We start from the raw sequence: 25,382 nt of genomic DNA, 5'->3' as shown, positions 1-25,382 counted from the left end.
GGGTTCAAAGCAAAAAAATACAGCTCATGAGTAGGAATCTATGGTGGCCTTCTCTCAACCATACATGATAAACTTTAAAAATATCAACTTCTTATATATCAGCCATGCAGAAAAAATAAGGTCATTTTGCTGTTGGAAAGACTTTTCAGCTACTACTCAATGTATTCTTTAGCAAACCTATAAAGCATAAGAATTTTTGTAAAAGAGCAAGGGCCAAGTGCAACAAACATATGAGTTTAAACTTTTCTAAAACATATTTTTTTACCAGTTGTATATACATGGCTGTTAGGTCAATGCGTTCATTAAATATATTTGTATATATTTTGTTGTTGTTGTTGTTGTTGTTGTTGAGGAAGATTGGCCCTGAGCTAACATCTGTTGCCAGTCTTCCTCTTTTTGCTTGAGGAAGATTGTTGCTGAGGTAACATCTGTGCCAGTGTTCCTCTATTTTATGTGGGATGCCGCCACAGCATGGCCTGATGAGTGGTGCCAGGTCCATGCCTGGGATCCCAACCCACAATCCCAAGGCCACTGAAACAGAGTGTGTGAACTTAACCATTATGCCACTGGGCCAGCCCCATTGAATATATATATTTTTTAAATCTATATATACCTAACTATATTCAAAGTCCTTTATCAAGAAATAGCAAAATTTTCCCTTACCATTTTCATAAAGATGCTATTAGAGGACATTTGTAGAGTCCTTCAGAGTTTACAGTGAACATGGCACAAAATAGTTGACAGTGAACAATCTCATTAATCCATTCCATGCTTTTGGCCTAGAACATTCTGGGAATGCACCAATTAGAGAAACACATATAGAAGTCTTACCCTCTTTATAGGTTCTCAAGTCATGTTGTAGAGTAGGGAGAAGGAAAAAGGAACATTGGATGAAGGACTTTAGTACCTCTAAGAACTCCCATCCTTAGATGAATACAGGTAGAGTCACATGAGGGTTGACATTGCTTATATATTAGGATAATTTAGGTAGGAGAGCTTCCTGGTCATCTGCTGACTTCTTCTTCTCTGCCAGCCTTCACAGTCTAAGACAAGGTCAGCAGAAGCAACAGACTGAACAGCAGCACTCTGTCCTCCCCTGTCCTTCCTGGACCCCCTAAGGTTGCTCTCCTATAACCTTAATCTCCTTCACACTCTAGTTTTTCCTCTGTCTACACACAGGGGACCCCCTTGCCTGGCTGCCTGCTTCTGTTGGTCTGCTTCTTTCCTCTTCATTGTTCCTGTACCCCACCCAGACAACAAGGCCTTGGCCATTTAAGGAAGCCAAATCCCCCAGAACACTGCTTAAGTGCTTAAAGTTAGAGTAAATAGAAAAGAGAATCAGTTAAGATGCTCGAAAGAGAAAGGCACACTTGGCTTATCTCATAATGGACTTGTCCCAGGAGAAGCACAACTCAGGCTGGACTCTCATGTCATCCTTAAAGCTTCTGCTATGATTGTTGATTTAAAAGAGGACAGCTGAGACACCTGGACACCCAGAGGCTGATGGTCTGTCCAGCTGGTGTGACTTCTCTATCAGAGAAGGTGATATAAGGAAAAAGAAATGAGACAGCCTGGGCACAGGTCCAGGTATGAACAATGCTATCACTGGTATTCCAGGGATATATGCAGTCATTAATGAGAGTCTCCCACCTGAGGATCTGGTGCTCCCATAATGGTCAAAGCCAACTAGTTATCTGGCCGCGTTTATAGGCAATCAGGACAGATAAGGTAAGAATAATGCAAGTGCGAACTTTGTTAATCCCACCCTCTTTCCATGTGCTTCAGTTGTGACCAGGAGAGAATAACTCTGGAGGCCTAGTCTGTCTGAAGTAGCCAGACTTGACCAGTTAACAATGTGACAGTTTCAAGAACAATGATTCCAGCCCTCTAGAGGTGAAAGGCTATTGGGTAGATGTGCAGGCATCTGCTCTGACCACATTCACAAACTTGCTATTCCATGACCGCTTTATGCTGCATGATTGGACCCCAAGGCATCAGAATCAAAAAGACCCATCAGATGTCTGAGGCAGACACCGAAATTTCCATGGTAGTGGAAGGGCGGCCTGAGAGACAGGTTATCATCCTGGGAGCATCTGCTAACCATAGCAGGGCTCCATATCCAGTTGTTGCCAGGCTTTCCTTGCCAGTGGGTAGCGCGGAGGATGATGACAACGCAGATTCACCCACAAACCCTTCTGCTGCTCACCACCCAGCATCCATCTGTGAGCTCTGAACAGTGAGCCATTTCAGGTTTCACGTGTTTGTAAAAATTTCATTTTACATACAATTTTATCCCTCTGAGATTTTTTTTTCTAAAATAAAGCATTTATTTTTTTTCTCTGTTTTCAGCTGTTAGCACATTTAAGTTAGTCCATATTTTTTTATTCAGGTAGTTTTGTTCATGATGATTTTTTTTTCTGTTTCTCATTGAAATATAAGTGGAATATATAACAGTTTTTTTAATATTAGGATTTTTGTTATTGTGCACAGAAAAAAACGTAAAGGTCAAATGATCAAAGGCTTTTACTGATGACCACAGATCAACATTCACACTTAAGCATCCTCACAAGGGCCCATCTAATGTTAACAGTAATTTTGCTTGACGTGTATGACAATTAGCATGTTGAGCTAAATGCAGCCTATTGTTGTTAGCCATTGCTTTATCATGGAAATATTTATTGAGTGCTTAAGAGCCATGCAGGATTCCCATGTAGCATGGTGTCTTGGACAAAGCAAGGACTTAATAATAATTTTTTTTTTGCTGTTTTCATGGCGATCTTCGCTCTGTATAAGAGCTTCTGTAGCAAACTACTGCAGCCTCCAGTAGCAGAGCAGTTCCAAAAAGTTTTGACTAATGTGCGTCATCAGTGCAGTCGGAAGCACACGTACGAAGTTCATCTTTTCTGTTCTACATGAAATTTCTACCAAGTGTGTAGAGATGGCCTGGTATGCTTATTTAGGATAGTATGCTTAATATTGGAGATGATCCTAAGAAATTACACATCTCTCAATATGATATTCTAATTAAAACCTATTTAGCAATTCACTGTGCTGGAACTTGGATTTTTAGCATAGGAAAAATAATTTCGCTATGCATAGAGAGTAAAGATGTATTTTTTGGAGACATTAGAATTTCAAAAATATAAGGCAGCACATGTGGAATTTAGAGGTGTTAAAAATCTTAAGTGTGGGTTTCTCCATAGCTTCAAGCTTGAAGAGTTTTGTATCATCAACGAGCTTGCCAGATGGTATCAAAAAACTCATTTTCTTCAAGTGCTTTATTTATCTTTAATAGAACCTTCATCACCCTGGTGTTGTAAATTTGGAGTGTATGTTTGAGACGCCTGAAAGAGTGTTTGTTGTTATGGAAAAACTCCATGGAGACATGCTGGAGATGATCTTGTCAAGTGAAAAGGGCAGGTTGCCAGAGCACATAACGAAGTTTTTAATTACTCAGGTAAGAAATCAGTTAGAGACAGAAAAAAAGATAATATTTAATATCAAATGTTATCACTGGCTAACTGCAGCTTTCTAAGCGTGTTGTTCAGTGCCACTCTCCAAAGTCTAGACTGCACTCAAAAAGGTCCCAATGACTTATTGTATTATCTACTTTATATCTGTGGTATCTGGAGTCTGGTAGACCAAATGAGTGATGTGTATGCGGGCCCATGTGTTAAACCTACTCATGAAATTTTAAATTGCATAGTGGCCGAGTCCTGATTCTTTGAAAATATTCAAGAATGGGCATCCCCGTCACATATTATTGCGTTCTTTGATCTCCACCTGTCTTGGTTGCTGTAGGAATAACATAATCTACTTTTTCCACTGAAGTTCCCTTAGAACCTGCTATGTTGCTCTAGCTCATTTCAGTGTCTTGAGCATAAAGAACCTAAACTGTTCATTGTGTGTTTTCTCTTGGCCCTTTATTTATGTCCCAGTAGAAAACATTTTGAAATAAACTGGTAGACCCAAATAAAATGATGTTGATGATTTTCTTCTTTATAGATACTTGTGGCTTTACGGCATCTTCACTTTAAAAATATCGTTCACTGTGACCTCAAGCCAGAAAACGTGTTGCTCGCATCAGCCGATCCTTTCCCTCAGGCAAGTACAAAAGCCTTGCTCAGCAGCAAGTCAGCTGACAGCGACACTGGCCCTCTGGCAGCATCCTGTCACCTTTTTTCCTCAAAACCTTTATTTGTTTTAAGTTTTACCTGTTCCTTTTCATCCATTTGCTATCGCATATTTTTGGGACCACAGCTTTGTCACCCTGGCTTCTGAGTTCACCCTGCCTTGCTAATACACACGGTGCCTTCTGCTTCTGCTGTGTGCAGATGCTGAAGAACTGGCAGCCCTGGGCCAATGTTGAAAGCACTGGCCTGAGAATGAGGACACTTAAAAGGCCCAGGATGCTCTCAGCTCTCTAATGTTGACCAAGACATTTAAGTTGAGTGTTGCTCTCAGGGACAAGGGCAAAATTTCTTCTTTTCCTCAGCTCAGACGGGGCAACTGGATCCCTCCCCAGGGTCTTGCTCTAAAGTGACCTGACCAAGGTGGCTGTCCTGCCTCGCCTCCCTGATACCTTTAGGTCCTACCGACGTGCCTGTGCAGAGCTAACTTTGAGGCTTGTAGCGGATGACATGCCGTGTCCCTGTTTCTTCGACCTTTATTTATATTAAGCCCCTGAGTTAGATCCGTCACTTCCCCGATTTGCATGGTGTTTTCCTGCCTTGTACAACAATATTACCTGCTTCTTAGTATATGTATTTTCACATTTATCTCTTGGTTTTGTGGGGGAGGAAGGAAGAACATTTAAGTGATATTTTTATGAATGAAAATACACTTTGCATCAGTACATAAACCAACATCTTCAAGTACACGAAATGGAAAATGGCTATGACTTCTACCATGAGAAATCCGTACAATATATGTATGTATTACAGTTGTCTTTGGTGGAGCTGGGCTATAAGAGACACACAGACACAGTTTGTGACCTTACCATTTCTGCAAACCATTATTATCAACAGGTGAAACTTTGTGATTTTGGTTTTGCCCGGATCATTGGAGAGAAGTCTTTCCGGAGGTCGGTGGTGGGTACCCCCGCTTACCTGGCTCCTGAGGTTCTGAGGAACAAAGGCTATAATCGCTCTCTAGACATGTGGTCTGTTGGGGTCATCATCTATGTCAGCCTTAGTGGCACGTTCCCCTTTAATGAGGATGAAGACATACACGACCAAATCCAGAATGCAGCTTTCATGTACCCACCCAATCCCTGGAAGGAAATCTCTCACGAAGGTAATTAGCTTCCATTCAAAAACGATAATGGTTCAATCCGTCAGTGTGATATTAGTAACTCAGCTGTGAATTATTCAGTGGATAAATGCTCATTGTAGACTGCCTACTGAGTAGGGGCACAAATTAATTGAGGTGGCTTGAGAAGTAAAGAAAAAAATGGAGACTGAAAATTTCTTCTGATGAAATGTATATATATTATAGAGAAATTGAGAAATACATATTAAGAGGTAAATGAAACAAAGAGAAACTTAATATGTTGGTGTACTTCCTTAGAACTTATGAGTATTTATACATTGATTTAAAGGTAGTACGTAATCGTTACCATGAGTAATCTTTACTTACTGTATACCTATTTCTGTATTAAGCATTTTAATCTATTATGGACACAAGAACATTATGATGTTGATATTTGAATTATCATATTACATATATTGTACCAAGTTCTTTATGCACTGATTTCTTTTGTGTGACATTAGAGTGTGTATAATATTTTATTTAACCATTACCCTGGTATTATATTTTTAGATTGTTTCTGTTTGTTCAGTATTAGATAATCTTTAAAAATAATTTCTTAGAGTAGTGGACTGCTTTTTCTTGAAGTAGTGGAACAAATGATACCTACTCTCTGGTACCATGGAGGTGTGCTGGCCTTGCTATGGAAATATAACCTATTTAGGCCAGCAATGAATAGCTATAGATCGTGAATGCTTAATAGTCACTGATAATGCAGACCAGAGGCATAGACATCAATGGCTCAGGAAACTCTTGCTGAGAAAGCGCAGTATACATACATCGTAGGTAAAAGGAAAGTAAAGGACAGAACATAAAATGTGCTTCAAAGAACTTGAAGCTAGCTGGAAGATGACTTATATGAATTTTGGAAAATGATTATTTCTTTCCTTGAATTGTCAGCTAGGTATAAAATCAGGGTCTTCAAGTTCGGAGGAAGAAGGATCGCTGTGGACATAACCAGTTCAGAATTGCATTTTCAGAGGAGATGGAACTTAGGCCAGTCACTAAAAATGGAAAAGGAAGAGATGTGGCGTTTCAGAAAGCGAATTACATGGAACAATTTGAAAGGCATTTATATTTGACCAGGAAGTAGGCATTTTACTTGGCTATGGATATATCTGAGCACTACAAATTTCCTGCCACTCGGACAAAGTGATGCGGAGTCCAGCTCAGGTGGAACCCCACTTTTCTAAATGACTCAAGTATCAGTTTGGAAATTAACTGGCTTCTCTCCTGGATATCTTCCCCTGACTCATCCTTGCCTTTGAGGCATGGAAGTTGTATTATTTGCCAACCAAGGCCGTGGGTGACAAATGAGTTACCTAACTGCTGGTGTATGACAGAACTGATACTTGAATAGAAAGAAAAGTTAGTTAAATTATGTCATAATATTAGCTGGGGTGTCGCAAAAGTACTTACTGACCCAGATTCTATCCCACTGTCTTGAGAACAAATAATTCTCTGGTTAGCACTTATAATGGGGGCTGGTACCAAATAATTTTAAGCATGTCAGATCTGATAAATACACAAGCAAACTAGAATCCGGCAGAGGATGGCACAACGGATAGAAGTAAATTTTCAGTTTCAGGATACTTGAACCCACACCAAAACTATTAAGAATCCAGATATAGGAAAATAAAAATCTAGGCATCTCAGTGACTCTAAAGTCACAGGTCAGGGATTGTCCTATCTGCCATTTTCATTAGCCATCACTTACCTTCCTTGAGTTTCAGCTCGTCATCTGTAAAACAAGGTGATGATTCCTGCCTATATAATGAGGCTGTAATAGAGACTGAATGCGATAACGGATGGGAAAGGTGTCTGTAAAGGCAGGTGTGGGGTGAGCCAAAGATTTTGATTTAGGAGGAGAATAACAGAACACTAAGCTAAGCAATTACTCTGGCGGGCAACCAAGAATTGTATAATTTTAGAAATTATATGCAAACTTATGTGCATGTTTCCCAAGTGTTCTTCAGACATGTTGTTAGTTGTATTTTTTTTCTTTGAATGAAAAAGGAAAAGATAAATGGAAGTAGTAAGATCTTTGTAGTATACATAGATGTGTCAGATTGAAAAAATTCCTTTATCGTGCATTTTTTTCTGTTAGTGTAGACATGGACTTGATACAATATAATACTATATATTGGAGTGCTTGAGCTGTCATTGTGCCATTTGATCCTCACAACAATTCTCTAATAGGTGACTTGCTTTAGTCTCTGTATTAGAGAGAAGCCAGAAGGGTTAAGTGAGTTGCCTAAAGTCACACAGTGGTAGGGCTTGGACTTGAAATCATTTATTTGTCTCCATTCTTTACACCATATATCTTTTCACACCAAGAGGTGCTTATTTCTTAGGGCTTGATATTTAGGGACCTATTAGAAATATTTTAGACTCAATTTTTTTTTCCTATGATAATATAATAAGCTGAGTACTGGCATTCTGGAGATATGCTTACTAATAATTTATCAGTGAGTTAATCAGGACTCTTGCATGCAAATAATAGAAGCCTATCTCTGGCTCACTTAGGCAGAAGATAATTTATTGACTCACACAACTGGGAAGTCCATAAGGTGATCCTCATTCATCTGGATCCTGTGGTTTAAGTATCACATTTCTCCATCTCTCAGCTCTCCTTTCTTTGATGGCTCCATCCTCAGGTGGACTCTTCATGTGGTGCAAAGTGAGCCTCCAGCAGCTCCAGGCTTACATGCTACTCGCTGTATACGATCTCAGAAGGGAAGTGTAATTATCTCCCAGTAGTCATAAAGTCTCTGAAAGGGGCGCTGATTGGCTACGCTTAACTCCTGTAATACCGTGGGAACAATCACATTGTCACCCCAGGAGACTGCCTCTGATTGGCCGACATGGATGATGGTAGACCCCCTCCAGGCTGGAGAGAGGACGACCTGCAGGGCAGAGATACTAGGCAAAAACAAACACAAAAGCATTAACAGATGCCCGTTATAAAAAGAGATTTTGTGTGTGTGAATCAAGGTATGATTTGAAAAATGAGAAAAAATTCAAGGAAAACTTAGCAAATGTTACAGGTAAAATGGAGATGGTAAAATTAATTAAACTTTCAAAGAAAAAAATAATACCAGCTAACACTTCTACAACATTTGCACTGTAGCCAAGCACTACTTTAAACACTTTACGTATGTGAACTCATTTAATCATCACCAACCTTTGGGCAGAAAGTGTACTTGTTTCCATTTTAAAGTTGAGGCATTGCAGACGGAGAGGGTTAAGTGGCTTGCCTGGGCAGGGCCAGCACGCAAATCCTGTCAGCTGGCTCCAAGGAGATGCTCTTATCCACTATGTTTCCTGTCTCTTCATTATCCTTCTGATGGATTTAGCTGTAGTATCACATTACATTTTTAATATGCTTTCACTAGCTTAGAACTAGAGTAGCAACACAATTTTTAATAATGTCTAAAAATACAGGGAAACAGTATCACGTCATGATAAAGAGCTGAGTTGAGAGCTCTTCCACTTAGTATCTTGGTGACCTCATCCATCCAAGTTACTTGTTCGCTTTAGGTCTCAGTTTTCTTGTCTAAAATATGGTGATACTAATTCCTAGCTCACTGGGTTATTTTAAGTATTAAATGAGATTGCACTGGAAGGTGCTTAACACAGTGATTGACGTAACTAGATTGCCTTAAATATATTGAACACTTTCTATTTCCCAATCACTTCACATTTTCTGTCTGTATGTATGTGTTTAGTTATATGCACACACATATATATATATAACTATAATTATATAAACTTATATATGTAACTAAACACACACATATTTAATTACAGTTATATATATATAACTAAAAGCTTACATACATTACATATAGTTATACAAATGTAACTAAATAAGAATGCATATATGCAATAAAATGTCCCAAATATGATTACAAATAATTGCACAAGGGGAAACTCTAGGTAATCCTGGGAAGGGAGTTTGAGAACATTTCAGTGCATTCTAAGGCAGTGTTGTGTGTTCCACCTTCTTTCACTTCATCATTGTGACTATCTGGGTGCCCATCTGGCATCGTCCAGTTTATCCATTACTACTCATCCAGAATTAGACATGGCCTCCCTCTCACTTCCAGCTTTATCTCCTACTAGGTTAAGCTTAGCCCTCAGCACATCCATCCTATGACCTTTCTTGGTTCCTTGAAAGAACCTGTGCACCTATTTTAAAATAGTTACTTGATTAGGCAAATTTATCTTATGGAAAAGGCAGCCCATTATCACTTAAACAGTTTTTAGATAATCAGATGAAACTAAGGAAAATTGGGCCTTGCGTGATTGTATACCAATATTCCTTCCTTTCATTGCATTTTTTGCAACTCGAAAAGAACAAGAGATAGGCCAAGCTATCCTTTATGTTTGTCACATCTGGTGCATAATAAGGGTAAATCCAGGATGGACATTGCCAACAATCAGAAAATTGCAAGCAAGACTCAGTTTATGACTTAAGAAGTAGGTACCAGGGGTGTAGAGCTTAGAAATGGCAAATAGAAAAATTAGCTAATAGTCAGAACACAAGAATATTTGCAAGGCAGGGGATGCCTAATAAGTTTACCAAAGACCCTCCTAAGATTATGGCTCATTTTAGAGCAGGCATTTTTTAATTTTTGCGTGCCCACAGTTAATCAGAGGAGCTAGTTAAAAATGGAGATTCCCAGGTTCCATCCACGTAAACTGCCATCCTACGCTGAGAATAGAAGCCCATGGATCACAATTTCAAAAACGGTGCTCGAGAGCCCTAGTCCCCTGAGAACTGTGACAGCTGACAGTGCTCTAAAAAAATTCTAAGTTTCTAATATTCAAATTTAGATAAATTATAAAGTTCCTCTCTCATTCCTAACATCATTTTGCATCCACATCATCTCCTTTATCAAATATTTAATATCAGGACATGTAATTTGTTCGAAATGTCAAATGTATTTCAGTATAGATTGCCATGAATATAGTAAGAATAGAAAAAGAAACACAAGCTTCTTTTGTCAAGAAGAAAAACATATGTAAACTCCAGGAAATACAAAAGTTGTATAATAAAGAAGCAACTAACATGTGTGTCATCATTTTGAGCAATTAGAGAAATGTAGGAAAAGAGTATCCTTTTAACACCTGAAAATTCTCTTTTGAGTGGGCAAAGGTTTACAACTTTGAGGTTATAGGTTATAGGCAATAGGGAATATGTGTTATAATCCTTTAGCTCATCAGTTTATAATAGTTGTATATAAATTATTCCACATATTGCTTGTTAATTTTAAATTTTATATAACCTTCAGACCAAGCATGTCTGACCTCATTATAATTATGCAAAAGAATGTAAATAATGAAACTTCTCCAGCACTGGGGAGGAGGAGGACAGAGAAGAGGTGAAGAGAGCTGTAAGAGGGGGCCAGCCCCATGGCCGAGTGGTTAAGTTTGTGTGGTCTGCCTCGGTGGCCCAGGGTTCACCAGTTTGGATCCAAAGCGTGGACCTACTCACCGTTCATCAAGCCATGCTGTGGCAGCAGCCCACATAGAAGAACCAGAATGACCTACAACTAGGATGTATAACTATGTACTGGAGCTTTGGGGAGAAAAAAAATAAAGACAGACTGGCAACAAATGTTAGCTCAGGGCCAATCTTCCAAAAAAAGAGAGAGAGCTGTAAGAGCCCTTAAATGGGGTTCTGCCTAGGTGAATGGACTGAGTTAATATAAGTTTACGTTTATGATTTAATGCATGATTTAATCGTGAGTTAATACTTTTGAATAAATGTTACATATATGTACATGTAACACATTGTGTGCCAGGCACTGTTCTAAATTACAAAAGTGGCCAGTACCTTAACCTAATGTAACTAAATTAATTGGGGAAAAGAGGAGGACAGTAAGGCAGAGAAAATTGAAATGAAATGGTTCATTGTCCTTAATGGAAGGGAATCTGTTTTGTTTTGTAAGCTGGTTCTTCTCAAACTGTGATAAAAGACCAGTCTTATTTTATTTTAATTTCCAAACATAAGGACCAGTATTTTGTAAAATATAATAAGAATGTGACAGCAATGTCAAATTCCTGTAAAAGTTTCTGAAGACTTCATCTCACTTTCTATACTTAGCTCATCAGAGACCAATAAACAGTTCAGAGTGAGAATGATTCACGGCCCACATTTTGAGTAGCACTGATTTAAAGGTCATCAGAAGAGATTTTTTTAAATAGTTAAAAGAGAGCGGATCTCTGGGGAGCAGGTCTAATAATGAGGTGTGAGGTTTCTATTTTTCATTCCGAACTCTTCTCACTGATAGAGTTAGATCTTTTGCCAGGTGCATATGACATTTCATAAAAAATAATAAAAATGAATGAAAGTGCCTGGAGGCAAAGAAGTTTCCATAAATATATGGAGTACAACCTTTTGTATAAGTATAGTTCTTCCATGCCTGGTCTAAAAGTTGTCTAAAATTTTAAATATACAAACAATATATATAATATTTTATGTATGAGTGTTATTCACCGAAGAGCTAGAAGGTTGTCTTTCCTTTTCTATAATGCCAGTCCTTGCGTCGTGGCTGAGAAGATAAACAAGATGTAATTTTCAGTCTCTAAACCCATCTATGCCCCCACAAAGGAGAATTTTCAAGTGTGAAAGTCAAATCCTCTTTTCCTACATTCCTTCAGTTGCTCAAAATAACACACATCTTAAATTATTATTCTTTATATATGACTTTATTATACTGCTTTTATTTTCCCAAGAGTTTATTCTTAGTGGAAGAAAAGAAGCGACATAGGTACCGAGTGACGTGGATCGTATAGCTGGTAAATTGAGATATAACTTGCTTCCGTGCAAGTCGTCTTACTGGGAGAATGACGCCAGACTTGCAGCGAAAGGAAAGCGTTCGTTAGAGGAAAAGAGCATTGCCATCATCAGATCGAATTGATGAGTTCAATTAGAGACACACGGTAAATTTGAGGAAGGTTAGTAATAGACCATGAAGATCACCAGAGAAATGACTATTTTCTTCCTTCTCAGTTTTGATATTCCTTTATGTGCCATTAGGGAGGCAAGCAGGCAGTAATCAACACAGAGGCAACCTCTCGGAAATTGTCTCACAACGAGCCCCTGCCCCCGCAGACACAGATCATTTTCTGTGTTCACAGGTGAAGTCTGGAGAAGCACCTAATCTCAGGTCACCTGCTGGGTTGTTACTGCTCAGCTTCAGAGTCACATGGTTAGTTGGTATTAGCAAGAATTAAGATCAGACACGAAAACTTGAGATACCATATATAAAAAGAAAAAGAAGGAAATGCCCTTGCATTAATCCTATCGCTTGTCTTTAGTTCAGAATAATCAAATCGTGATGGTGCACTGGGAAACAGGTTTTTTCCACTTGTGTGTTCTGACAGCCTCAGTGATGGTGTTTCTGCCTCTTGCTTTCCCCGATAAGCACAGCTATACTTTCTTCTTCTAGTTGGTCTCAATCCTCTGCTAACATTTATGTACAGTGTAGAATATATGGCATCTCCGGGCACAGAACAGCTATCCTAACATACCAGTAAATTCATCAAAGCGTCTAAATTTTATTTTAAAAGGAATCTTTGCCATTCAACGTGGTAAATTCAAATAAAATTGGTCACAAGTGTGTTTTCTCCCTCAGAAATTGGAGATGAAAAATGCAGCCGCTACAAACACAAAGCAAAGCTAAATAAAAGCCTAGCACCAATGCCACATGGTATGTTTTCAGAATCCCACAGTGTTCCAGAACGCTAAACACTTAAGTTGGAAGTAGCACTTTGCCATCAAAAGGAACCAGCTGTAGGTCCCTCTTTCACTACGTATTGTTCAAAACAAAAAATAACCCCATTGAAAATAAGCCTCGCATAGATGAGACCCAGAAGTCCAATGGTATGAGGAACAAAAGAAAGACAATTGTCATTTTAATAATTAAACTGTGTTTGTAACAGTTTATGAGACTTGCAGATCCAGCAAGCCTGCTGAATATTAATGAAGAGATTATTTGTCAACATATTAGCACGATTGTCAGCCATAACCGCAAGGAGGAGAGCGAGCGGACTAGCCAGTGAACTGCTGAAAAGGCTTGACTACGTGCTGGGAAATTCCATTCCTCCTGATAAACTAAAGTGAATTAAGTGGGTCAGAACTTCCACTGGGCTTTAACATTTTAAACAATCTCTACTTGAAATTCTTAAATTACTTCCGTTTAATTTTTTTTAAATACGCATTTTGTTCAGTAACTTTAAAATTATGAACCAAAGGCATATAACGATTTTAAAAATCTACCAGTAGAGTGAATTTTTAAATATATGTGTATATGTGTATTTATACGTATATATTTCAAAATTCAAATGAAGTCATATCTGAAAAGATGTCCCACTGGGAAAGGAATGATTTATTTTGATAGCAAGTAAAATAGAATTAATAGAATTTTCTCTAATAAATGATAATTTGTAGAGACAAATAGCTTAGAAGAAGTTTTACTAAGAATGTTGGCATTATAAGCGCTCAAAAATTGCTTGTTTATTTGCCCCCAAAACTGAAATATTCCTATATATTCTAACAATAAAATTAATTTCATTTCTAAACGTATATATCATATTTGACTTGAAATATGAATATATGAATATATGTGAAGTACATTCATATGGATATATGAATACATATCCGAATATTGTGGAGGCGGGTAGCGGAAGAGCAAAGGTTAAATATTCTGTGAATTTGCTTTCTTCCACAGTGACAACACAGAACAATATTTCAAAATACAGGATGTTAAAAGTCTTATCTAGGGGCCAGCCTGTTGGTGTAGTGGTTAAGTTCACGTGCTCCACTTTAGTGGCCTGGGGTTCATGGGTTCGGATCCTGGGCATAGACCTACACACTGATCATCAACCCGTGCTGTGGCAGCATCCCACCTACAAAATAGAGGAAGACTGGCATGGATGTTAGCTCACCAACAGTCTTCCTCAAGCAAAAAGAGGAAGATTGGCAACAGATGTTAGCTCAGGGCCAATCTTCCTCACCAAAAAAAAAAAAAAAATTAAAAAATCTTATCTAACTCCTAGTCTGCTGCACAGTACCAATCCAGTGAGCAGTTATCCAGAATATTTTTAAATTGCTCCAGTGTTGAAAAATATACAATTTCATGAGGAGCCCTGCTTTTTTCTTAATTTGACATTTGGACAATGAGCAAAAATGTCTGTGTGTTTATACCCAATAGTAGAACAAGCCCACTCCTTTTTCCAAATAAAGGCTCGTCTCAGAGATTTGAAAGCAGCCATCATGGCACCCCTGACCCTTCCCTTCTCCTGAGCGATCAGTTTTTCCCTCAGCCTCCTGTTCACTCTGGTCCAAACACTCTCCTCTTTGTTTATGTTCTTTTGAAATCAAATCCCAAAACTGTTCTAACTGAAAGTTCAGTGAGTCTGGTTAAGAGTAAAGCCACCACTTCCCTCGTTATAAAGAAAACATTTTTTTAGCATGGCATAAAATAACAGTTGATTTGGGGCCAATAAGTAGACTCATGTTAAGTTTACTGTGGATTTAGAAGCCTGAGTTCTTCCTCATGCATGTTGTTGACGAGGCAGGTTTTCCAATTCTACACTCGGACCTTTTTTGGGGGGTGGAGAGGTGGGACCTAACTAACGGACTAGTTTCATTTGTCCCTGTTAAATGCTGTCCTGCCAGTGTGGCCCCTAGCTCTAGACTGTAGTTATTTTGGAACTTGTTTGTGTCGTCCAACTTGTTTGCTCTTCCTGCCGGCGTCCTCTGAGCGGAAGCTGTCCTGAAGCCCGTCTCTGTCTTCCTTCCAGACTACTGACCAAAATGGGGCTGAGGACGGGGAGCGTTCTCTTTGTTGACGTGCATCTAGCCAGGGTCTTTGGGGCAATATGAAACCAGTTATTGACTACTTTCAGTGTTCTCATACCTCTAGCCCATTGCTGTTCAAAATGTGGTCTGAGGCACCACTTGGGAGCCATTAAAATACAGACTCTCAGGTCCCACCCCAGAATCAGGACCCTACGGAATCAGAATCTTCAGTTTACGATCCTGGGATTATTCACGTGCATGTAAAAGTCTGCACTGCTTGGCATAGCCATCCTCACCCCTGGCTGCACTCAGTAGCAACACCTGAGGCGCTTCTGAAACAACCACCACCTGGAGGCCCCTCCCCTAAAGATGTCCCCTTGACCTTTGGCTTGAGTATCAGCGTTTATAAAAACCTGGGAAACAAAAAACCTCACCCAAGGATTTTAATGTGCAATGAAAACAAAACAAAAATTCCACCCTGAACATCATTAGAATAATATAAATATATTTTGATTTCTGCTTTAAATTTTGAATGAGTTTGGCATCCGTTTGGGGGTTGCTGTGTGCGGTGTTTAAACAATTCATAATTTCTAAGATTGTGTTTCTAGTCTTCAAGAGGAAAGGAAATTGGATGTAGAGCAAAGAAGTAACCATTGATAGAATAACCTTCTATAGAGGAAAGACCTGGAAAAGCAAAGGCACCGACTTGAGTCTCTAAAGGTCTTGCACTTCTTTTGGACCACGGGACTCGACTCAGGAAGGAGTGAGACGATGGTTTCCAGAGGCCTTGTTTGCAGCCTCTGAGAGGAGTAGCCCAGTTAGTGTTGCCGGGCAACAGCTTGCTGGGTTGAGAGCTGGAATGTGAAGGGTTGCAAAAGGATTTTTAAAATAAATACACAACTTACCATCAGCATGAAGCCAACCAAAGGGAGAAGTACTGAGCACTACGCTGTGGCAGGCAGTGAGGCAGAAGGGAAAGGGGAAAAAGAAAACACGACCTTGAAGGCAAGAAGCTCAGTGGTTGCAGGTGATGGCACCATCACTAGAATGATAGTTCTGATCGGATTTCTAATTTGAAAATTTGTACCTGAATAATTTGTGGGTGCATAGAAGACAGTGTGGAAAAAATAAAAGTGAAAAGTACTGTGTCTGAACAAAACAGCTCAGCTTCAGGGTTTCACAGGTCATTTCTCTTCTGCAAAATAACCATTGTAAAATAAATATGATCCGTATTGCAGACAGTCTTAGCATTATTCTGATTTTCTGACAGAAGTCACTGGTCCTGTGATCTGTTACATTTTGTAGAGTTGTGATGTCCTACCATCCAGGAATATTTTTAGCCAACGTATACAAACCATATGCACATAATGTGGATATTAAAATTTAGAGCTGAGAAAATGGCCATTTAAATTTCTAATTAATATATTCAATCTACCAAATGCTATTTAGCAAGCATTTTTGTAATGCATTAAATGATGCATTTTATTTTAAATATTTATTAAACGTATGTGCAAAAATGAATACACAATCTGTGTGACCTTAAAGGAGCTAAAATCCAGTGTGGGGAGAGGAGGGAGACGGGCATGTCATGAAATAGTAAAAGATGGCAAGTGGAAGATGACAAAGGTGTGACCTGAGGAACCTATTACGGATTTAAATATGTCCAGTTCCATTTTTTGTAGGATTTTCTCCAAGATTTGGATGTCATTAGTTTAGCCATAAGCGATGGCACGTGCACACGTCCCTTCTGCAGACACAGGACCTGTCGTGTCCATACACGTGGTGTCTGCTTTGAAATGGAGAATGGCTGCCGTATAGTTTCCACCATTTCAAAGATAATGCTGAATTTTGATACCAGAAGAAAATGGAATCCGTACAGTTGCCACTCTGATGGAATGTTTCTTTTCATGTTAAAACTAAAACCCGTCAGCACCTGCATGTACCATTGAATTTTGTTTTGGGGCAGATATTCTTGTGCACCTGGCAAGCAGCCTCCACGGAACTGCGGCTATTTTAACATCTGCTGAAACTCCCATTCTGGTAAAATAGAACGTTTGATAAAATTTTGTCTTCACTTTCCCAACATTTTAGTTTCTCAACTGATGGGGCAACAAGAGAGAGTGCTGTGCAGGAAGTTAGCGGGAAAGTAACTGTGTTAGCCAAGAATTTATTGTAGCAAAAAAGAAACGGTAGACTTCATAAAACCGATTTTCTTTTTTTTAGTTTATAGGAACCATGAGTGTGAATTCGTGGCCGGAGACATTTTAGAAAGCAGAAGTCTTTGCTTATGAGGGGATAGAAGATTCTTTGAAACTAAGAATTCGAACCATACAATTGTTTAAAAATTTCCACTAAGAAAGGAAAAGGAACGACTTCCCCATTGCCCTAACGTGGCTGTGCAAGGTGTTCAGAGAGCTTGGGTTTGAAATAACTTACTAATAATATGGAAGGCAGGGACTGAGCTCAAGGATGAACAAAAGAACAGAACTCTCAGAATAATGGTAGAAAGGCTCCCTCCCAGAAGAAATGGGCAGTACAATCAGAAAATAGTCCCACCATTCTCTGAAAAAGTTGGCATCATATTTACTGCAAAGAGAAGGAGGAACTAACCACCGCCTGTCTTGCTCCTGATTTCTTCAGGGAGAGAGAGGGAACAAAATCTTCAAACTAGGGGAATGAGGGGAGGAAGGTGTGAAACAACAACTATAACCTGAGAGAATAGAGGGTTCTGCCTTCCTGCACAGCTTTGGCCCTAGCCCAACGCCAGCTGTTGAAAATGGCATGTGCTTATTGCCTGAAACCACGGAGCGACCAGCACTGTGTTGCAATTAACCTCACCTCCTGAAAGGCAGCTGTTTGGATATATACTTTTGGTATATCTATGGAAGGAGGTACAGGGTACCAGGAATTTCTGAGGTGTTCTTACTGCCCCAGAGATCTGTTTCTCATGGGGCTCCAGATTCCTCATGGGCTCCAGGGAACCTGGAGTTTCTGCATTTTTCTACCCTTCTTCCTTGGGCATAAGCAGCCTATTTTGCTGCTGTGCCCGCATGCCGCCGTTCCTTCTGACTCTCCGCTGCTGCAGTCCTCTTCCTTAATTCCTGTTTCCCACAGCCAGACCATGTCGCCTTTCTCCTTTGCTTTGTTTGTATCTGTTTTGTATCTATCTCTCCCTCCCCGCGGCCAGCAGGCCCAAAGGCGTGCCCTACCACATTCCCTCTAGATCAGAATTCTGAGTCTAAATTTGAGCTTTGGAACTGGAGTTGAGATCTCATTTGGACTTTTTTTTCCTGCCTAGTGGCTCTCTTTGGGACTGATGTGGCTACTCCAGTTTTGCTAGTCTTTTTTCTCCTTTGCTGCTGATTTCCCCCTTCTCTTAGTTTGGATCCTGTATGCTTGGTGCATTACCCATAGCAGTCTTTGCTGGGAGTATTGCTATCAAAAGAGGACACTCATTGGCAGTTCTAAAATATGACAAATGTTCAGAACTGGACATACTGCATATTGAAGGTGCTAACAGAGGTGCTCTTAGAGCCATTGTAAGTTATTTTGAATAAATCGTGGATAAAATGAGAGACATACCTGGATACTTAAGACAGACCAGTGTGCTCTGAATTTCTAAATTCAGGGGGAAAGAATGGATTCTGAAACCACTCAACAAGAAGCTTAACATTTATCCTTGACAAAATCCTGGAATGAATGACTGAATGGGTAGGTTACAAACATTTAGAAAACAAATCCTGGTACTTAGAAGGAAATGACTAAAAATCAATATTAATCTGCTTAGAATCGATTACTCCAGAATAATTGCATTTTTTAAAAATAGGATTGGCAGATTGGTAGAATGAGTAATACCAAGGATTGATGTGTCTTAACTATAATAAAACATTTGAAAAAAATCTCCCACAGTAGCCTTTGGAGAAAATGGTAACATGTGGACTGAACAGGATACTCCTGGGACGAAACGTTGCTTATTTACCAGCCTGCCCGAAGAGTAATTAATGGGCGTGGCACTTGGGGGTGTGATCTATGACAGTTCTTCAAGCCCTATGTTAAAGCCTTATCCTGAAAAAAGTTCCTAATAATTTGATTAAGACATAGCAGATAGCCTTATTCAGTTTGGAAGGAGTAGAAAGCCAAGAGGATTAGTCCCTATAATAGGAGGGGAGCACTGACATTCAGAATGGTCTTGGCTGAAATATTGAGCTAAAGTCAAAAGATGTATTTATCTCCCTGTTACATTTAGGTACATAATATATATATATCTCCGTGGATAAAAGTGCAGTGGAAACATAAGTAAGAAGAATTTAATGTTCATGATTGGAAAAAATTTAAAGTTTAATTAATTTTGACATTATTATCAGTTAGTAATAATGAGTCAGTGGTATGATCTGGCTGCTGTATGCCACCGGGTTTAAGAGCGTGGGCTTTGGAGCCGGTCCCCCTGGGTTTCGACTTCAGCTAGGAGGTGTCTGACTTTGAGCAATTTACATGACCTTTTGAAGCTTCCGCTTTTCCTTTTATATAAAATGGAGATTATTAAAAAATAGTTATTAAAAAATAACTATTTTTTAAAAAGGAAATTCCTCAGTCCTAGGCTGTAGAAATAATGTCTGTGTGTACTAATCAAGTTGGCAGTTAATTATGAGGAGCATTCTGGTCAATAATGAACAAGGACATTGGAAAACAGCTCATGAACATTAAAAGAAAGGTGCACAGGAAGACTGAGGAGTGTGAAGGAACTGTAGAGGGTGAGGTTAAAGCAAATCACCATCCCCAAGACTTGAAGAGTGGCCATATAGAGTCGAGTCAAGTTCTCCATTGCATCATTACATAAATAGGATTAATGTGGGTAAGATATAAAAAGACAACTTTGGGCACAACATAAGAGAAAAGAATTCTTGTCGCTAGTATCGTGCAACACAATTGACATGAAATAGATCGGACCACTGGGGATAGTCACTAGTACCCTAGCTGGTTATATTTCAGAAGTGCTGAAGAAACCATTTTTTTCTTTGAGTGGGATAAAGGTCAAAGATTCAAAATGGTGCATTTGGTCATTATGTGTGTGTGTGTGTGTGTGTGTGTGTGTGCGCACGTTCATGCACCTGTTTTGACTTTGTAAGTAGATTGGGAGCTTTTCAGGCCCACGGCTTTATCATTGACTTATTTATTTCCTGAGTAATTGCTAAGAGTAATTCCTTTGGGAATATTTGGTGAATGAACAGATCAATGAATGATTGATACATACATGTGAGGAACATGGCCAACAAAGAGAACTTTGTGAAAAACAAAAACACTTTAGAATCTCTTTTAAAAATGAGTTTAATGAAAGGCATTTTGGATGGTACAGTTAATGCTGGATTCTATGAGACTTGATTAATAAAAAGGATGTTTTAAGAGGCCCAGAAACAATAAGTAGAATGGAGCTCTCAAACACTGATGATGGGCCTATTTTCTCAGTAAGAACAGCTTCCCAACATTTAACTACAGGTTCCAACATTTAATAGTTAATTATTTCTGTTTTCTGCTACCAGGAGCCACAAAATATATTTATAAACACACAAATACTCACACACACATATTTATGCGCACACACATACCCCCTCTAATTCCCTCTTTATATCCTAAACTGTTTTCTCTTGGAGGTACTTGTCATTATCTTGCTGTGCTTACTCAGGGCCCCTGGGTCCTGTGGCTATAGTCAGACTTGTGATTGTATGCTGCATTCAGCAGAACAATTTTTTCATCTTCACATATTCCAGTCCCTTCAGACCCTTCTAGTTTCTCCTCTGGCAGTACTTCCCTCCCCATTAGGCATGTGGTTCACTGCTGGGGCCCATTTGGGCACAAACCAGACCTTTTGTTGAGTTACTGTACTCCTACCTTCCTAATTATAGAATTCAAAGCAGAATGAGTGAATTAATACCATGTATTTATTCCCTGCAGTGTCTGGGGAAACGTAATGCTGCGGCATGCTTACAGTAGCACATAAGCTCTCCCTTCACCCCTTGTCCTCCATTTTTGCTGTGTGACTTCACAGCAGCGAGAATGGAAGGTGCACTTTACTCACCAGTGAGTAAATCATGTGAATGGATGTTTTACAGCCCCTGCCCAATACACAGTTCACGGAGAGAACTATACTTTCAAAAGCTCTCTGAGAACACATGCTTGGAATTTGAAATGGTGCTAAGTACTGTGTTTCCTGGGGTATCCTAGCTAAAGCAAGGTGGGTAGACAGAGACAGCTCTTAACTGTGTGCCACTGCGTTTGCTTTCTCCAGTCAAAGAATTCTTAGGTGTTTGACTCCACAGCCCTTCCATGCAGGCAAATACTTGGAATATCAGTATGAGAGAGAGACAATTCTAGATTATCAAAAGACTAGAAATCATTTCTCTTTACCTGATAATGAGAAAGATTCTGATGCATTCTGATCTTTGTTCCAGGTGACCTCTGGATTCCTGTGACAGTCTGTATTTTCAGGTCCCTACAGGCTGACATAGACCAAACAATAGAGTCAAAGCCACCTGATTCGGGACTTGCTGGTTGCAGAAGTTAGGGAGTTAATTCACATTTTTTCTTTATCAGCTACTTACTTGATTAACATTTTTGGTAGAAAGATCCATCTCTCAGGAACCATAATGACCAGGGTAGGTTAAGTGTGAGGATTAACTCTCTGGTGAAATGCAAATGCTTCCATTAGTTTGGCAGATTTCACTAAGCTCTTTTTGGGAAGAAAACGCTAAGATGAAAGAAAGAAATATGGGAAGTTATAAGAATGAGTGGGAAGTATAAGGTATTGAATTTAACGAATAATGAACTGTTAATTGTATAGGCCGAAAATATAATTTTCAGAAAGGTGAGTGTCACATTGTATTCTGGGTGACTAAGATGCTTTGTAGACTAGATAACTAGAAGAATCACTTTTTCTTCCTAAGTGATGCTCCATAGGAGTCCCAATCAGAGGCAGCGTACTAGGCTGGAAGAAATGTGGTTCTAACCTCATAGAATAATTCTTGTTAGACCAGTTTCTTTCCTGTCTTCCCCTAGAAAACAATGATGAAGGCTGATATAATTCCAATTCACTGATTATTTTTACAAACAAAGTGAAAGAGACAAAAGTGTTTTCCTGGTGGGCCATTGGTTTTTAGGCTCTAAGTTTATCATGAGTCATGGCCCATGTTATACTTTATTGTTTTCCTTTTAAATATGGTGTCCAGATGTCTGTCTGTCATTTAATTCAAGACGATGAAGCCCATATGTGTATTCAAACTTTGAACACGTTTTATAACAAAATTAGTAAATGCTTTCTCTTGAATAGTAGTTTTATCCTGCCATTAGTGCAGGACATTTTAAAATGATGTATATTTAAACAAAACTCCTACTTTAGAAAAATGTTTTAAAGACTAGACTAAGAAATTCACATCATGCTCACAAAATATTCATACTCCTTCCTCCATAATTATTTCCAATTTCATTTTTTAGCATCCAAAATAAAATGAAGGGCAAGATTTTAGAATTCTCAAGAGGAATTTTTTTCAGGTTCTACCGCCTGTTATCACTTTGCTGCATTTAACTGTGTAAATAGCAGATGTGAAATCAACTGTAAATGAATTATACATCTGTTCTAGATTTATCTATTTTTACCAATAATTAAATTTTTTTTTTCAGCCATTGATCTTATCAATAACTTGCTGCAAGTAAAAATGAGAAAGCGCTATAGTGTGGATAAGACATTGAGTCACCCTTGGCTCCAGGTAAAAATCAACCACTGGATATTTTCTCTGTCGGATAAGCTTCTAAATATTTATGAGTTTGATATTATATGTAAAAATCTTTTGTCATATTTTAAAACGTGTAATTCTAATATCAATTTGTTTGCCAGGATGCATGCAACTCCTTAGGATTTAATAGGATTTAATAACAGTTTAGTGTTTCTAAACCTCTCTTTACCAGGAAAATTTAACAGTGGAGAAACACACCACCAACACACACTCACCCCCAAACCAAAAACGAAAAACAGAAAAACTAAGGGTCGTAACAAAACTTCGAGGACCAGATTTCAAAAGCATCTGTATGAGTAATCCTGCTAAACATCCAAGTAGATGCCATCTGGTCACGCACTTTTCTCATTTGGAAGCCATATTCTTAAATCCTAGGCTAATATTCATGGAACAAATGCATGGCAAATAGAAAGTATATGCATAAGTTTGTTTTCTCTTAAATATTTGTTATTTTCACATTGAACTTAAAGTTTAGAAAAAATGATACTCTGAAATACTGAAGGATTATTTGTAGGCATTAAATTTTAAAGGAATACCATTCCTAATTGCTTGAATGCAAGCATTCACTGCCCACCCTTTGAGGCACGATATCATATAAATACTATGCATTTGCAAAGTTTAGGCAGTAGAATGGCTTTGGTGCTGATCCTGTCACTTCAGGGTGCCTGAAGAGAGATTCAGCGCTGTTAGAGTAGAAGAAAAAAGGGGTAACTCCTGGGTGGGGGAATTGCGAACATAGGAAACAGTGTTTTAATGAGTTTCAATCATCTCTGTGGTAATGTTTTGGAATTTCTTCCTCAGGATTATCAGACCTGGTTAGACTTACGAGAGCTGGAATGCAAAATCGGGGAACGCTACATCACCCATGAAAGCGATGACTTGCGGTGGGAGCAGTATGCAGGCGAGCAAGGGCTGCAGTACCCTGCGCACCTGATCAACCCAGGTGCTCGCCACAGTGACAGTCCCGAGACTGAAGAAACAGAGATGAAAGCCCTCAGCGAGCGTGTCAGCATCCTCTGAGTTCCATCCCTCTAATCTGTCAAAACACTGTGGAATTAATAAATACATACGGTCAGGTTTAACATTTGCCTTGCAGAACTGCCATTATTTTCTGTCAGATGAGAACAAAGCTGTTAAACTGTTAGCACTGTTGATGTCTCCGAGTTGCCAAGACAAATCAACAGAAGCATTTGTATTTTGTGTGACCAACTGTGTTGTATTAACAAAAGTTCCCTGAAACACTAAACTTGTTATTGTGAATGATTCATGTTATATTCAATGCATTAAACCTGTCTCCACGGTGCCTTTGCAAATTGGCATTTTTCTTACTGGAGCCTCGATTTGGTGAGAGTCTACAGAACCTGTCCATGAAATAGTTCTGTTCTGTGTGTCCCATCAGTGTTGTCATTATAAGCAAACTCTTGAAGAGTAGATTATTGCCAGTGTTCTATGAACAACTCCAAAACTCATGTGGAAAAAATGAATGATGGGGGATGGGCGATGGATATATAGTCCTAAGACACAAATGCATGGAAGAGTTGTACTGTATAGTTTCAAATCCTTTGCCTGCCTGGTGTGCCTCGGTGTATTTAAACTCAAGTCCATGGACCTAGGCGCGCCTACTACTCTTAAGCCTAAATGCCTTAGAAATGTAAACTGTCGGATATAACGTATATTTTCCCGTTTCTTACAATAACCTGCTGTACTATGGAAAAGCAGCAGCTAAGCAACCTTTTGCCTTTGTGTATTTTTCAATAATAACAAATAAATATTCTTGTCAAAATATGTGTCCATCCGACTGGATTATTTTCATCTGTAATCTGCACTGGCATGTTCAAGCCCATCAGGAACAGAGGGATCTGCTCAAAAGGCAGAGAAAGTCGTCTGCTCTAGAATTTAGCTTTGTCTACTCTGAAGCCATAAAAGTATGTTTCCAAGTGCAGTGGGGCCTTTCTGTCTTGCATGTCCTCTAGTTTCCAACAGAAAGGAGAGCTTTCAAAGGAAAAAATGACCAAAGCTAAACACAATACTTGGAGGCATAAGTAAGAATATTACAAATAGCGATGTCGGTGTACTTTCCCAATTTAGTCAATACAAGCCAGGGATTTATTAGAATAATGGCTCAGACTCTTTCTATATTGTCTAAACCAGAAGGTCCTGAGGTGAACTACAAAAACAGAACGACTGGAAAATAATTCCTAAAGAGAAAGCCAACTGAAGTGATGTTCTGTAGCCTTGGGGAGGAGAAAACTAATATTGGACTTAACAGACTTTAGGTGTATGGAGGGGTAATGTGGGCTGTTTTTGTTTGTAGCAGGGTGGCAATGAATTGGCATCTATTACTGTTACTATGTAACAGAATACATTGTAATAAATGTTTGAAAGAATTAACTGTTGTGAGCCACTTGAATATGTTAGAGAAGTATGTTAAGACTATAGACGATATTTACACTTGGAGAGATGGGGGGAAAATAGTT

At 39.0% G+C, this 25,382-nt stretch overlaps 1 protein-coding gene across 7 annotated transcripts in view; it reads left to right on the top strand.

Moving 5' to 3' along the window:
- The window catches only part of PRKD1 (protein kinase D1), a 289,465-nt gene extending 264,777 nt beyond the window's left edge, over positions 1-24,688 (top strand). For all 7 annotated transcript variants that reach the window (XM_070504191.1, XM_070504187.1, XM_044765419.2 and 4 more), the window contains 5 exons: positions 3,296-3,457; positions 4,006-4,104; positions 5,028-5,295; positions 22,793-22,878; positions 23,707-24,688. In XM_070504191.1, coding sequence (XP_070360292.1) covers positions 3,296-3,457; positions 4,006-4,104; positions 5,028-5,295; positions 22,793-22,878; positions 23,707-23,925 — 834 coding nt within the window. In that variant the 3' untranslated portion in view covers positions 23,926-24,688. The remainder of the gene's footprint in view (positions 1-3,295; positions 3,458-4,005; positions 4,105-5,027; positions 5,296-22,792; positions 22,879-23,706) is intronic.
- The last annotated feature ends 694 nt before the right edge of the window (positions 24,689-25,382 follow it).

The sequence above is a fragment of the Equus asinus genome, chromosome 2, assembly GCF_041296235.1.
Source record: "Equus asinus isolate D_3611 breed Donkey chromosome 2, EquAss-T2T_v2, whole genome shotgun sequence".
Classification (NCBI taxonomy): Eukaryota; Metazoa; Chordata; class Mammalia; order Perissodactyla; family Equidae; genus Equus; species Equus asinus.
Note: the sequence above shows the minus strand (reverse complement) of the source record. Positions and strands in the feature narration are given on the sequence as shown.